General features: G+C 48.0%; 9 protein-coding genes across 9 annotated transcripts; 5 read left to right on the top strand and 4 right to left on the bottom strand.

The window, feature by feature from the left end:
* Positions 1-112: 112 nt before the first annotated feature.
* nbp35 (Fe-S cluster-binding ATPase) lies at positions 113-1,194 on the top strand (the record flags this gene model as incomplete). The annotated part of the gene is made up of 2 exons (XM_056672178.1): positions 113-197; positions 248-1,194. 2 exons carry the CDS (start codon positions 113-115, stop codon positions 1,192-1,194), a joined length of 1,032 nt encoding a protein of 343 aa, XP_056537751.1.
* A 191-nt stretch (positions 1,195-1,385) lies between these two features.
* Positions 1,386-2,819, bottom strand: N7500_001031 (endonuclease/exonuclease/phosphatase family protein; the record flags this gene model as incomplete). Its single annotated transcript, XM_056672177.1, has 3 exons — positions 1,386-2,247; positions 2,303-2,559; positions 2,613-2,819. The coding sequence occupies 3 exons, from the start codon at positions 2,817-2,819 to the stop codon at positions 1,386-1,388; spliced, it is 1,326 nt and encodes a 441-aa protein (XP_056537750.1).
* Positions 2,820-4,146: 1,327 nt separating this feature from the next.
* On the top strand, positions 4,147-5,067 carry N7500_001030 (uncharacterized protein; the record flags this gene model as incomplete). The annotated part of the gene is made up of 1 exon (XM_056672176.1): positions 4,147-5,067. One exon carries the CDS (start codon positions 4,147-4,149, stop codon positions 5,065-5,067), a length of 921 nt encoding a protein of 306 aa, XP_056537749.1.
* Positions 5,068-5,399: 332 nt separating this feature from the next.
* Positions 5,400-5,852, top strand: N7500_001029 (uncharacterized protein; the record flags this gene model as incomplete). Its single annotated transcript, XM_056672175.1, has 1 exon — positions 5,400-5,852. The coding sequence occupies one exon, from the start codon at positions 5,400-5,402 to the stop codon at positions 5,850-5,852; it is 453 nt and encodes a 150-aa protein (XP_056537748.1).
* Positions 5,853-6,339: 487 nt separating this feature from the next.
* On the top strand, positions 6,340-6,765 carry N7500_001028 (uncharacterized protein; the record flags this gene model as incomplete). The annotated part of the gene is made up of 3 exons (XM_056672174.1): positions 6,340-6,454; positions 6,506-6,618; positions 6,676-6,765. 3 exons carry the CDS (start codon positions 6,340-6,342, stop codon positions 6,763-6,765), a joined length of 318 nt encoding a protein of 105 aa, XP_056537747.1.
* A 405-nt stretch (positions 6,766-7,170) lies between these two features.
* Positions 7,171-7,980, bottom strand: N7500_001027 (syntaxin family protein; the record flags this gene model as incomplete). Its single annotated transcript, XM_056672173.1, has 1 exon — positions 7,171-7,980. The coding sequence occupies one exon, from the start codon at positions 7,978-7,980 to the stop codon at positions 7,171-7,173; it is 810 nt and encodes a 269-aa protein (XP_056537746.1).
* Positions 7,981-8,454: 474 nt separating this feature from the next.
* N7500_001026 (uncharacterized protein) lies at positions 8,455-9,856 on the top strand (the record flags this gene model as incomplete). Its single annotated transcript, XM_056672172.1, has 2 exons — positions 8,455-8,985; positions 9,047-9,856. 2 exons carry the CDS (start codon positions 8,455-8,457, stop codon positions 9,854-9,856), a joined length of 1,341 nt encoding a protein of 446 aa, XP_056537745.1.
* Positions 9,857-11,064: 1,208 nt separating this feature from the next.
* N7500_001025 (fungal specific transcription factor domain-containing protein) lies at positions 11,065-12,918 on the bottom strand (the record flags this gene model as incomplete). The annotated part of the gene is made up of 3 exons (XM_056672171.1): positions 11,065-11,308; positions 11,373-12,100; positions 12,178-12,918. The coding sequence occupies 3 exons, from the start codon at positions 12,916-12,918 to the stop codon at positions 11,065-11,067; spliced, it is 1,713 nt and encodes a 570-aa protein (XP_056537744.1).
* Positions 12,919-13,725: 807 nt separating this feature from the next.
* On the bottom strand, positions 13,726-14,268 carry N7500_001024 (uncharacterized protein; the record flags this gene model as incomplete). The annotated part of the gene is made up of 2 exons (XM_056672170.1): positions 13,726-13,966; positions 14,063-14,268. 2 exons carry the CDS (start codon positions 14,266-14,268, stop codon positions 13,726-13,728), a joined length of 447 nt encoding a protein of 148 aa, XP_056537743.1.
* Positions 14,269-14,843: the final 575 nt, after the last annotated feature.

Genomic DNA, 14,843 nt, shown 5'->3' with positions numbered 1-14,843 from the left:
ATCAATCCGCCACCGGACTTTGAATTTCTCTGTTTCTTGCGACTACATAACATTTGACTACTTATTTTCCATTTGCTCTCGTTTCCATTGCCATACAGAGTAGCAATTCAGAATGGCGCCTTATGTGGAGGAGCCCGCCGAGGAGTCTCTAGCAGTCTCGTCCAAGGTGACGCCCAGCCTTGTGGCACCTGAACCAGGTATGCGTGCGCAGAACCATTGACACAATACACACACTAACTCTCCACAGAACACTGCCCAGGCCCTGAATCCGAGCAAGCTGGTCAAGGCGATGCCTGTGCCGGTTGCCCAAACCAGCAGATCTGCGCCACCGCGCCCAAAGGCCCCGATCCTGACATCCCAATCATCACCGAACGACTCTCCCAGATACGACACAAAATCCTAGTCCTCTCCGGAAAGGGAGGAGTCGGCAAATCTACGTTCTCAACGCTCCTCGCGCACGCCTTCGCCACCAACCCAGACTCCACCGTCGGCATCATGGACACAGATATCTGCGGGCCGTCGATCCCCAAGATGATGGGCGTGGAGTCAGAGACTATCCACATTAGCAACGCCGGGTGGAGTCCCGTCTGGGTGACAGATAACCTGGGTGCGATGAGCGTGCAGTTCATGCTGCCCAATCGTGACGATGCGGTGATCTGGCGCGGGCCCAAGAAGAACGGACTGATCAAGCAATTCCTCAAGGACGTTGACTGGGGCCAGCTGGATTACCTGATTGTCGATACGCCTCCCGGAACCTCTGATGAGCACCTGTCCGTCAACTCTTTGCTGAAGGAGTCTGGCGTGGACGGTGCTGTTGTCGTGACTACCCCGCAGGAGGTCTCATTGCTGGATGTTCGCAAGGAGGTCGACTTCTGCCGCAAGGCTGGGATTAAGGTGTTGGGCTTGGTAGAGAACATGTCTGGATTTGTCTGTCCTAATTGCACCCATGAGTCGCAAATATTTCGAGTGACAACTGGCGGGGGTCGCCGGCTGGCGAAGAAAATGGGCATTCCTTTCCTAGGTTCTGTACCTCTGGATCCCCGCGTTGGCATGGCGTGCGACTTTGGCGAAAGCTTTGTGGATAACTTCCCGGACAGTCCCGCGTCCAAGGCGATCAAGAGAGTTGTGCGCTCGGTGGGACAAGCGGTTGGCGAGGACCCAGACGATGTTCTCCCAGAGGATAGCACTGACTGAAGTGCTCTGTCCCTCTAAATCTTTTTACACAGCGCGGTGCATATGGGTAACTTTTTTTCGGAATACCTCGGCGTTTGGGGCACACATAGCATAGACCATGACTTGATACGGTTGGCCAGAATGGCAAATGAACAGGTGCATATTCAGCACAAATTTAAATTCACATTTCAAGTAATTTCTTTCCTTCGCTATTAATAGGCCGCATATATCAAAGCCAATTGATCAACCTCGTCCGCGGCTTGTCCCATGAAACCCACAACCGCAAAGCCATCGGGGGCAGTAAAAGTCTGACAATTATCAGTCGAGGTACCTGCCTCTAAGATCCTACCAGCACTAGTAGTAGCCTTGATATAGAAGTTGCGAGTATGGCTTTTGTACTGCCCAGTACAGAGCTTGGTCTCCGTCCAATACTCCCCAGAGTCCAGGGTAAGAGAGACCTTAGTGCCACCAGTTCCTCCGTGGCTAAACGATGTGCCATCCTTCAATGTCAAAGCAACAGCATCCAGCCTCTTCGCACCAGAGAAAGTAATCACAGAAACAGCAGGCGACGAAGGAATACTTGGCAGATCATTAAACCACTTCCCATGCGGACCACCCGAGAACTGGCTTTGTCGCAGCGACGACGAAAGCGACCAGGTAAAGTTCACAAGAATCGGGTTATGATCGGAAAGAATCTGGCCCAGATACTTGGGGTCAGTGTTTGTGAACTTCCCACCGTCATAGACGAAGCTGTCTGCCTTGAGCGTCAGAACATCAGAACCCCGGTACAACACTTTATCAACCGTCTCGCAGGTCTGAACAGCAGACGGGTTGTCGCATAGCAGGGCATCTGCCCCAGCTGTGGGATAAACGCCATCTTTCTCAAGCTCAACCCAAGAGTCAGCTAGATTATTCTGGGACTTGAAGACCCGGATTCCTGTGTCATCGGCGCGCGTGTATCGACTGTTCGTATCGCCCATGACTACAACAGCGTTACCAGTTGACCAGGTGTCAATGTAATCTGCGACTTGCTGCAAGTTGGAATTCCTGGCAGTCTCATCTTTTGCCTCGGTTCTTGGTGGGAGTCAGTCTTTAGATCGACTACAATGTATGAATAGCATTTACTCACCCCGCGTCGGCATGGATGTTGTAGAAGTCGACATAGACTCCATCGGCTGGATTCCAGCGCATAAATGTGAGGCCCTTCGGGGTCAAACAGTCTGCGCCAGATGCATCGGAGCACGTGTTCCATTTCACGCGAGTGAAATCTACCCAGTCGTGGTTGGAGATGGTGTTCAGGCCACTTCCGATGGCTGCGCCGCCGGAGGTAGCGGTCCGGTAGGCATGCTTGTCTGTTTCATAGATGTAGGCATGATAATTGAAATCCTATAGCGTTGTTAGATGAATTGACATATGAGGAAGATTGGGCTCAGTTCGACCTCCTGCATATTGATGATATCGTAGCCATACTGAGAGAAGTAGGTGCCGAGCTGCTTGGCATTTTCAGGTTTTGTGCCATTGACATCGTTCGATTGGAAGATTGATGGCAGACCTGCGACGTTGAAGCTTAGCGCAGTGAATTTACCGCTTGTTGTCGCTGCGTTGGCTAATGTCGGTAAGAGCACGCTTAGGAGGATGGTTTTCATCTTGGGCTGCTTAAAAAGTTATTTTAACAGCTTCTCATCGTTTTACGGTGCTTATGAGTTCTTTTCATACCTGATAGGACTTGTTTCAAGCGGCTTTTGTATTAATCCACGAATGAGATGGGGGAAATGCCACTTCGGCCGTTCAAGGTGCAGTAGATTCCGGAGCAATTGGTAGAATGAGGTGTGAGCAAGTATTATCAAGGTGATCGGGGAGATATATATAAGGTCGATCAATCGGCACAAATCTAAATAAATAGGGTAATTCCACTCTGTAGCATTTTAGAGGTTCGAGGAATCAGGTCTTACGCCAAGAATAAGTGTTACAAGCTACGCTAATGCATATGTGCAGTTGATTGACAATGATTGGCAGCATCATTTCCCCTTTTCTTTTTGATTATGGAGACAGGGGAAGCCTCGGAGAAATAGCTGTCACTTCAAATCAAGCTCAGGGGTAGAACGGGTCAAATTCTAGTACATAGTATCAGGCTTGACTTGCATGTTCGTTATACTAGAGCACAGTATGTTATGATTCTGAACGTTTTCAATCGGAGAGTACTCCTTACCCTGTCATTAGACATCTTTCAGCATGACGTCTCAAAGATTGGATCAAGACTAGACAACAACGTAAAGGGGGATATATATATGTAGGGACAAATGCATAAGAAACATCCAACGTCCTAGGCAACAACCGCAGATACCATTGGCTTGGAACGAATATATGTTCGCAACTAAAGTCGACATCCCAGCGACAATGCCAATGCCCTAAATTCAGGACTGGTTGATTGGAGCAGAGTGCATACCGAAATCATGGTCTCTATATCTCTAACCTCAAATGTTCCAACCTCAAACTTCTACACCAATTGGCTTTTAGCATTTGCAGTTGACTTCCTTGTCGTCTACACTCTTCTGTTGGTTCACACTGTTTACAATGTTCTCCTTGTCAACAACTTTCTTTGTGATCGGTATTCTCGTCCCACTTGTGCTCGTTCTTATTGTCTTCGAATTTAACTTCTTTGTCTGCTTCTTAGAGTCCATCTGAGATCATGGCCTAAGTTCTCTCTTTCATTGTCAGCCTTGTCTGAGTGCTGATATTTGTATCGACTCTTTGTGCACACCGTTCTTTTCTTGTTTTCTTTGTGTATACTTGAAAGCGATACTCACGGTCGAGCGTACTAACCATTCAGTGTGCAGCTATATAATCCTCGAAATATCTCCCGGTATATAGACAAGTACAAGTACAAGTTCATCATTCACCGTCAATATTCCACTCAGTACTCAATATCCAATACTCTAGTTTCATACATCCCGATCCAATAGATTTACAAATATGCCTGGTTGTTGCACTTGGAATTGCTTCGGCCTCTGCTTCCGCCGCCACCGCCAATCGACCAGCTCTACCGCCCCGGATGGCAATGCCCCTATAGAGCTAGTAAACATAGTCCATCCTGCTGTTCCTGCCGGGCATCCCGCAGTCCCACCCGCTGAGAGTGACCATCCATCCGACCTTTATCAATATGGTAACCGCCAAAGGTGGGGAGAGTTGCGACAAAGATGGATCGATGATGCAAACGAGCCTAATTGCACAGTCAAGCCATTAGATTTCGAATTTCAAGATTTGACGCATAATAAAAACAGGACACAAAGATGGACGACAAAATTCAACCGCTGGGGACCTGTGCCCCCCGTGCTTCAAGGTGACCTCAGGAATTGTGGCCTTCCTACTGGTGAACAAGACTACCACGACGTCAAGATCATAAAAGAGTCGGTCGTTTGGCACCCTATAAGAGGCACTGGGACTAACTTTCATCAGATCACAACTGCAATGGGAGTTATCATTCTAAGGAATGTACGAAGATACGATGGGCCTCATTGGAGTGAAGTCGCCCACGCACAGTACAATGTTCACTTTGACCAGAATACCTTGAGACACATCTACCTCGAGAACGTTATTAACGAGGACACCAGGGTCTTTATAGAGACAATTTGGGCTAGAATGCAGCCACCTAATACCCCAGGATTTCGGGACTCTCCAGAATCCTTGAATCAAGTGGCCTGGGCGTATGATACCCCTGAATATCAGGCTATTCTAGGCACAGAGCTTGGGAAAGGAGTTGCTGCTATCGTTTTGTCGGCATTTCCTAGAGGTACTCGTCGTATCACCAGAATCGTTGTCTGGAGGAAGACTGTCATGCAGATTCGATTTGATATCGAACATAAAGATTACCTAGATACACCTATGGAGATGTAGGAACATTAAGCATTGAACAGGCTTTCGGCCTGTGTGAACGCCCTCGGCGTGCATACAAATCGATTTCGTTGACCGTCTACGATCTACAGAGCTGTGAGTTTTCCTTTTCCTTTTCGGGTGATTTAGCCACTTCTTTCGTCTTCAGTCAAATCAGGTTTGTTTCATAGAGTGCCTCGGAATACTGAAATATAGATTGTTGACTCTTTTCTCATCGAACTGTTTCCCAGTAAATCTAGATATGCAGCAAGTGAAAGGCTAGTCGGCCATAAGGGTAGAATGTAGTGAACTATTTCAAAATATTACCGAACAGAGAAATATGGATCAAAATCTCCATGATACACATTCTTACAGCCAACTCAAATACTCACCCTGGCACAGCCATTGCCGACTTTGTTATCTTTCCTCCCCGGTGGTTATTCGGCGAGGACACTTTCCGACCACCATCATACCACCGAAACCGTATGAGCGAGTTCAGGGGTCTTATTGAGGGGTCTTATATTGCAAACGGGTCCGGCTCGGGTGGGTTCCAAGCTGCTGGGGCAAGTCTCGATAACTGGATGAGCAGCCATGGACCAGACTCGGAAGCATTTGACAAGGTTAACAACCAAGAACCCATTCCGGTTCAAGTTGGGACTGGAAGTATTGTTTTCATCGAGAGTTGCTATATGGTTGGTGTCACCGATTGGGGTCTGAAGAGGTGTCAGAAGGTCCAGGATGACTATAGCGAAGAGAGCCGGGGAGGCCTCAAGGATCTTTTCATCCCTCCCGAGCTTCCATACGATTGATACATTGTACATATATATGTACGGCTAGATCGTCTAGCATCTTCGGGTGATTGTGATTATCCTAAATGAAGAAAGATCAATTTCAGTGAAGAGTCTCGAATGTCTCCACAATTCTACCAATGACTATTTTGCGGGGAGATCGTACGTCTCGAACTGCCTCGACACACCAGGGTATCAATGCAAAGCTTGAAATGCCTCATAGGCTCTCTCCCAGATGTCAATATGTTAATTGGATATCTTCACAATTCACAAGTCAAAACTACAAGGGAGATAACCTCGGACCCACCAATCCGATGATGTCATATAGCATCAGGACAGCTATGTGACGGCACCAGATCGACCAAGGGCCATTCCCTTAAATGGCTCGTATGCCCCGGAAGAGATCTCCTCCTGATCTCAAATAACTTTCCTACTACACCGTCATATCTCCAAATCTGTTCAAAGTCTCTACCTCATTTATATTCATCCTCACCCACACCATATCACCATGTCATTCCTCTCCATCCGTGTCGCCTCTCGCCAAGCTATGCGGACTAACCTCGCTGTGCCAGCTGCCACTTTCCACTCTTCAGCAGCCCGGCGCTTCAAGGAGGACGATCAAAGTCAGTATATCCCCAGCACGAACTTCTCTTGGCCATACTAACCATATACAGACCGCGACGACCTTGCCACCTACTACGAAGCCCAAAAGCAACAAGTCCTCAAGGGTATTAAAGAGGGCACTGCAAAGTGGAAGTATGAGCTGGCTAGTAATAGCGAGGCCGATGTAAGCATTGACCCATGGAGTTCGTCTTTGATCAGAGAGCTAATCCCCTTGATACAGGTCAAAGCGGATCGCGGCGAGTTAGATGATGAAGATGTCAGTTTCGAGGAGTGGCAGCAAAAGACAAAACATGTTAAGAGCCAGAAGTAAAAGCTGTTAACATTTTGTAATACTTTGGTCCCGAACTTCGTTTATGTGTATTATACTGGGGCAGTCTGCGGATGAGGCTGTTGGGAGTCTGTTATGGGTGATTCATTCGATTTTATCTCATTCGTCAATGACAATTGACACTACACACTTTACTGAAGCATATCACTGAATACGTAAGGGATGTTTTGATCAAGGGCTAGCTTGCAGATGTAGTATGATCAAGAATCTAACCAGGAGTCTAAGAACGACTCAACTACCTGAACGCCCTAAACCATTGAAAAAAAAAGCATTGGGAGAGTCAATCGTCCCGTATAGCGTAAAGTTGTAAACGCCCGCTCACCCAAAAAGAAGAAGTAACAAGCAATAGCGACGGAAGAACATCAATCATCCACCCGTATCGAAGTATCATTTCAGGATCGCGATCAAGATGACCAGAACGATGATCAACCCAATGATAGTCATCATGCTCCAGTTATCTCCCGCCTTACGACGAATCCGATCTATCCGTCGTCTCGCGCCATCCAGTCGATTCTGATGGCGCTCGACATCCCCATCCATTCCATCCAGAAGTTGAACGTGGCCGTCCAGCTCATCCCCAATCTGAATACTCAGCTGGTGCTGTCTACCAATTGATTCGCCCAGTCGATCTAACTGATCATCCTGGTCACGCATAGTTTGAGCGTGGTGATCGTAAATCTGCTGATTGTCCATGTTCGACTGATCCGGTCGTGGCGATGGCTCATCGCGGTATGGGTGGAAGAGATTGCTGCGATTGCGCTCGTCTTCCACATCAATCTCATCCTGCACAGCGGCTGCAGCAGCAGAGTTGTCCATGAAGCGGACGGATTTGGAAGGTGGATGTTGCGGGATTGGCTGCTTGAGATCGGGGGTGGCTGGTTTCGACGCCTGCGTCGTATTGTTGCCCGATGGCTCGCCATCTGCGCCATAGAACTGCGTTGAAAGATCTTTGTATTGGGCTTGGAGGGGGCTGAGTTGGTCTTTCAGTGCGGCGGCGCCTGCACTGTCGTGCGAATTGGCTAGTCGAATTTGTTCGGCTTCGAGAGCCTCTATACTTTCTCGAAGGGACTCGAGAGACCAAGAGATCTCTCCATCTTTGGAATTAGGCTCGAGATCGAGTGAAATTGCCCTTTCGCGCTCCAAAAGGGATAATTTAATATGATCGGCGAGTAGGAATAGCTGGGCCGGGTTCGTCATAATGAGGTGTATGAGATCAAAATGTCAGGGTGTTGCGATATATGAAATGTAGGCGCGTGGACGGTCAGTACGAAGAAAGACCTCCGATCAGCCAAGCAAGATAAAATCAAAGTGTTGAGATGTTTATGAGGTTGAAGGTGGAGATGGTAAGACGAGGAATCATAAGCGGAGGCAACAAGTGCGGATCAGCCGCTTTCCGCCTTTGGCCTCTCCTTGATTCCCCCGCAGTCCCCGTCTCTTCAGGACTTCTTAGCATGTCTACATCTTGCAAGCATTTGCTTCCAATCGCTGAACTGATGGTTTTCTGAGTGTCATTCTCATGGATCCATACTATCCGGTCGACGGTATCTAGCGCAGAGCTGCAGGAACCCGCGCATTGATTCCGCATTCCCAAGCAACAACATAGGGATCAAAAACCCGTCCATACCTTGCACTATTTGTTGGGCCTTATGATAGGCTTGAAGTCCGCGCAACATGAATTTACAAGACTTTTTAGCAATGGAGGAAGGCCGCGACCACGACGAGCTAATCGACCTCCGCAGCCTTGACCTCGTCTCCGAATACGACTCGCACCTTATGTGCCCGATTTGCCACTGTCCCTTCGTTGAGCCCGTTCGTCTACAATGCGACCATGTCTTCTGCGGGAGTTGTCTCAGTTCGGCTATCACTACATTCCGCTCGGCCGACTCGGATGAGTTCCCGTGTCCCTCTTGCCGAAATCCCACCCAAGAGGTGTCGGCTAGCGTGCCCCGCCTGCTGATCAACATGTGCGACGAGATCCGAGTGCGATGCCCGCTGATAACGGAGGGCTGTCAAGAGATTATACCCCGGGGCCATGTCCAGTCACATGTCGAGAAGTACTGTGGGTACCGGCTTTTACCGTGCCCGGATAATTCATGCGATCAGATGACAAGAAGCAAGGACATTGGGATGGATCAGAAGTGTATACATAGAGTGCGGCGGTGCTCTCATTGCGAAGAAGATGTTCTAGAGCATGAATACGAGGTATGTTGCGCTCTTGGACTTCCTAACCCTCTATAGATGCTGACCGAGATGCTTGTGCTAGGAGCATGAAAGAGAGCTTTGTCCGGTTCTTGAAGTCACATGTGTCGACTGCGAAACAGTTGTCACTAAAGGGACGCTGCGGGAGCACATTGAATTATGTCCCGAGGTTGCAATTCCCTGCACAGCGTCTAAGTACGCATGTTCAGTCAAGATCCGCCGGGCAGACATTGCAGTACATGAGCAAAGCTGCCCCATAGTCGCCATGGGTCCATATTTTGAAACTCAAAATACCCGGCTCAAGTGCCTTGAGTCAAGCATGCGACACCTACAACAGCGGAATGAGATATTTGAGGATGGGCTTGCAAACATTCGGTCCACTCTTGTCGAATCCACACGCTTAGGTGCGAACAGCAATAGCGGCGGGCAAGCTACCCAGTCTGGTCGAGAACAGCAACCCTCCGCCCGCGTTGACGTCCACACAGATGATCCTGCAGATATTGCTGCGAGTGTATTTTCATCCAATGCCACAACCTATCTGCTCTCACTGCACGAATCTCTCCGGGAAGAGGTGAGCCAACTTTCACATGCTATTACAGACTTAGATGCTCGCGCCAGCATGGCTATCATGAATGAATGCCTGCGCATCAAGGAAGATATAGCCCACACGAATGCGGCAGTCAACAGTGTCCGCATGCAGGTCCAATGGCTCATGAACCCTCGCCTTCACCAAGGGACACGGGGACCTGTGCGCACCAACACCACGGACAACGAATCATCAGCGGCTGGGCCGAGCCATGCTGCTGGCCAGACCCTCGGCCCTATCCGGCCTAGGCGTCCCAGTGATGGTGGACGTGAGGGAACGAAGTTGTGAAAGTATGTTTAGATATAAGTTGAGGCGCTGCATTCGCCCATCCGATATAAAGGGGTTTCGGGCTTTCGGGCTTTTGTGTGTATCTTGTACCTTATGATATGACTGACGATTAAATTCTCTTGTTGTTATGGCCGTGTTGTACATAGTTGACAGGAAATAAACGGCTTTAGTTGCATCAATAAATAATGGAAACGTTCTTTTTCAATATGGAGATGCGTAAATCTGCCCACCAAGTGTAGATATATATATCGTCAATTACCAACAGAAGACTTGCCAGATTGGAATGTTCTGAGACGACTCTTTAACACCGATAATTCATGGCAGACACCGAGATATCCGTGTTCTATCTGTCCACGGACATAGCAAAGCTTACAAAAAGTCAATTGATCCATTCATGCATTCTTTTCCTGAAGGAATAAAAAAAGAAGAGAGCAAAAAAGAAATCTCAGGTTTGGTTTTAGGAATAGCCGAACGCGGGGGTCGAACCCGCAGCCTTAAGATTAAGAGTCTTACGCTCTACCGATTGAGCTAGCCCGGCCGGGCTGTTGAAGAGAGGAGCGAAATAATGTAACATATGGCTCATGGTTCTAATAGTGCTATTCCAATAGAGTTGGTGTTAAGGTAGGTTGCGAGTCAAGCAAGTTTGGCTCTAAGAAGGCGAACTGAGATAATTTGTAGATTCCCAGTTTCGGGTATGTTAGCTGCTCGGTAGTATGATGACTAAGGAGGTTCCTGTCACCGAGGGGTAAAGTAAGGTCAGGGAGTGTTGGAGAGAATGAATGAGAGAGAGAGAAAGAGAGAGAGAGAGAGAGAGAGAGAGAGAGAGGATAGATAGATAAAGAGAGGAACGTGAATGGGAATATGCAAGGGGGAGGGGAGAGCAGATGTATACTTCAACGACTAAGATTGGTGGAAAAATGTCGGATAAAAAGGAAACGTCTAGATAAAGCCACATCTCGAAGGGCTAGCACTTCACAGTGATCTATAGATATGGGATGTTACAATTAATGTCAATGCAGATTAGATTGGCCAGCCCAATAATCTTTAGCGAAATTTGGAAGTCAATGCTTCAGCGCCTGAAATGAGGTCTATACATTTCGACACAAGACGATTCCCACACCAATCTAAACCTCGCCAAGCCACAGAGTGTGATAGCATGGGTTGTATATACAACATACAAAATTATCTTCAAGAGACTGAGCAAACTATCATGTGCCCACAACGCTAGGTTGTGAATGCTGCGCCAGCGAGATCAATTTCTCAATAAAAGCATGTGTTAGATAAAATGGTGGGAAAGTCTGCCCGTCATCAGTAGGCCTTTTCAGATGAGCCAAGAGCCCAGAGATATCCTCCAAGGTCTTCAGATCCCTTGTGAAAGTAGATGAAGCCGGAACAGTGATGAGATACCAAAAGACCGAGAGAACGGCCGTGAGGAGAAACTGCGCATGAAGCCTGGAATAGGAGATAAACACCAATTAGTACATGAATCGGTAGAAGAAAATCTCAAAGCTCTTACCAAAATGTATGATCGTTGACAAATTGGCGGACTCGCCAGATGTAGATCAGCGACGACCTTGCAGCTTCAAAGCACAGCTCGGCGCTAGATGGGAGAGGCGACCAGCTTTGCGGAGAAGGGATCCTGCAGGAGCTACTCGCTCCATGGATCTTTCCGAGGCAGTAGTAATATTCCAAATGGATATTCACACCGCGGATACTGAGATCATGGAACAGATAGTCCGGTGCGCTCTCAGTGGCGAAAGCTTCCGGCCGGCAGTCGATGGGATACCCCAGTTTCAGATCGCTCAATTCTTGGTCTAGTTCACGGATATGCTGCAGGCGTCTCGCTTCCGGTAGTGTCTGACTGTGCACTGAATAGAGTAACCGGAAGATCTTGGACTTGAGCAGAGAGAACCGGAGGTCCGAGGGGAAAAGCAGCTCTTTCGATGACAAGGGCTTCATGTAAAAGTGACGTGCTGAGGTTTCCTGGGCGTATGTTGTAGGTAGATCGAGATCGCAGTCGGCGTCGTTTATCAAGGGCGGCTGGGATTTTCGGATACAGAATTCTTTGTCGACGGCATAGCAATGCCAGAACAAAGCTCGGAGATGTTGGCTCCGCTGGTCTGTTCTGTGTATCTCATTGGGGGTTTGTATCCTGTTTGCCCCGAGGTTATAGATGAGTTGCACTGCGATGCCGAGGAGTAGTTCTGCTGCCTGGGGTCTACCAAGAGGGGCAATATAGAGCATCTAGGGCCATATATAAGCTTCTGAGACATATAAAGTATGATATCCACCGCGAGGGGCTGGCCACGCGAAGAACTTACCAAAATTGTCACCGCTTCCAAGGTTCTTATATCAGGGGGCTCCAGTAATATTTCAGGAAGGAGTGTTAGCGCTGCTTGCAGATAAGCATCTGGGTCAGCGCCGGCGAAAGCTCGCTCATGGCGGTGGATATGGGTGATCATTGCCGCAAAAGCAACTAGACAAGCCCGATTCGCAGCACGGGTCATATTTGAAGGCCGTTCTAAGACATTTGCATTGAGTAGAATTTGCACGGCCTCAACATCGACAATTGGAAATATAGAATAGAGCCCATTCCTATCAAAATACTCCAGACACCGTTGGACCAGAGCAGACTCCGGCCATTTAATCCCAACCACCTTTTTGGTCGACTTGAGCTGTTGTGAATTGAAAGATTGGGTGACCTCATGAGCGAAGTCATCCAGATTAAATGTACAACCTGTTTGTTCTTGAATGAGAGAGTAAAAAGCTGCCCTTTGAATCGAAAGAGCACTCCCGAGACCACAATACGAGATGTGCCATTGGAAAGCTGCTAACGCGGTATCGAAATCACGGGTATCGGGTAAATAAGATAGAGGCGCCTGAGAGACGGGTCCAGGCGATGCCGGAGAAGAGCCTCTACTCGGAGTTCCCGGAGAAGGAATGGCTAGCCGTTTGTGGCTTTGTTTTGTGGATTCTTTAAGTCCGAGCAGGGTCGTCTCTAATTCCCGAACCCGAGCTTTGGTGTCGGCAAGCTCTCTGTGTACCCGTAAGCATCTTGACATTTTATAAAGAGGGGCCAATGACATGGAGTCTTACTGTCGGGTACTTTTCCGATGTTGCGATACAGGTTGAGAGAAAGTACATGGCAAACCTGCAATATGGCAATTCTCGCAGGCTGGCTGGTTTCTGTCACAGCGAATCTGTGAACTCGGATTAGGGGCTGTCACACAGAGAGTGTGGATATGATTACCTTCCGGTGTCGACATAGATCGCAAGCACTCCGCCCCTTTCCGCCCCGTGGGCCAGTAGCATCCATCAAGTAATCGCAATACCCCTTACAGATGTCAAGAAGCCTTTTCGGTCATCATAGGGGCAACTGTGACTGGAGCTCGGGATAAGAGCTGTTCATGCCCGCTGAATCATCAAGCTTTTTCATCAGCGAGCCCATGGAGATGGGCAGAAGAATCCACTTTGCTTGCGACCACTGAGATCGACGGAATCGAAGGCCAAGACCATTTTAGGTGTGCCACGCCAAGAAGTGGATAAGATGAGTCAGCGGGGATTTTGGCCCTGGAGCTCCGATGGACTTGCTTCAATATAGAGACATAGTATGTGTATGGCTCTGAATAGCTCTGGGTGAATTGGCTCTTACAAATAGCCCGATTTCTCTAGTGTATAGCGGAATCTTATACCAGCTACATGAGGCTTTCAGATGAGAAACGAGAACAAATCGAAGTATGATTTAAAAGCAACAAGGCGAGAGACAAGTACTAATTAGACTAGATTAGATCAACAAAAAGAAATTCAAATAGTTTGCCCGCATATCGACACATTCTGTCCAGCTTGAGTGTCATCTCACAGCCCCTCAATCAAGTAGATGAAGTCAGATCGAGACTGAGAATACCATCCCACTTGCACTGTTCCATGGGATATTCCTGCTTCTTACATTTCCACAAGTCACCACTCACAATTGCCCGCCCAGACTGAGAGCCGTCTGCGCGAGAGACACCCAGATCGATTTTTTCAATATCATAGATTCCATTTGGGAGGTGGAGCTGGTATGCCTTATCGGAGCAGTCGTAGGTCTTATTTCCGGCCATGCCAATAGACCTATATAAGAGTTAGTACCATTTATGGCTTTGAGCTTTAGCTATATAGAGTAGCCTAGACATAGCGAGGAAATCTGTCAGATAGATGAGAACATACCAGTAACCAGAGCATTTGGTGTCTGTGTTTGTGTTTGGATCCTTGAGAGAAAAGGAGAGGAGGCACGTTGTTGGTGGGGTTGTATAATAGATGCCTGCATTGAGATTGATAAGTTGCAGTGGCTCTAGGACGGGCGCCCTAGGGCTAGGTGCAGCGAGGGTAACGGTGGCAGTCGCCAGGACGAGAGCGGACGAGAGGGTCTTCATTTTGCTGGAATGTCTGTCAAATTGATACTTTGCTTTTTTTGGATTGCAGTTGAATCTTTGTTGTTGTCTGAGGTATATGGAAGGCGTTAACGACCCTCTTATACTGCAAGTCATGTACATACAATTGTTGGAAATATACTCAAAAGTTCGACTGAGACATCAACACGAGAAATATACACGTAAGATCAAGGCAATGACTGAATGTTGACGCACAGTTGCATTGAAGTTCTTGTAATTCAGCTGGGAAAACCTACTTCGATCCCCAGATTATCGAATGATAAGTCATCGCCATCCAAAGACCTTTGGTACGCCTAATCCGTGAATTAAATGTCGGTGCATGCTTATTGTAGGTTCTTTCATCAACCACACGCGATCGTTGGCTTCTACTATATTTAGCACCAGGCCACCAGTCGATCAGTCTACACAGCCTTGTACTATTTTTGGATATGAGGACACATATGATCTCGATGATTTGTGACATGAGCTGTCTTGCCCCAAATATTGGATTTTAGTAGTAGAGACTTGACGAGCTACAGCTTGAAACTCAAAGTTAGGCTGTGCTTTGTGCTGGCTGC

This window comes from Penicillium coprophilum (genome assembly GCF_028826855.1).
Source record: "Penicillium coprophilum strain IBT 35676 chromosome Unknown utg000001l_segment0_segment0, whole genome shotgun sequence".
Taxonomy (NCBI): domain Eukaryota; kingdom Fungi; phylum Ascomycota; class Eurotiomycetes; order Eurotiales; family Aspergillaceae; genus Penicillium; species Penicillium coprophilum.
Note: the sequence above shows the minus strand (reverse complement) of the source record. Positions and strands in the feature narration are given on the sequence as shown.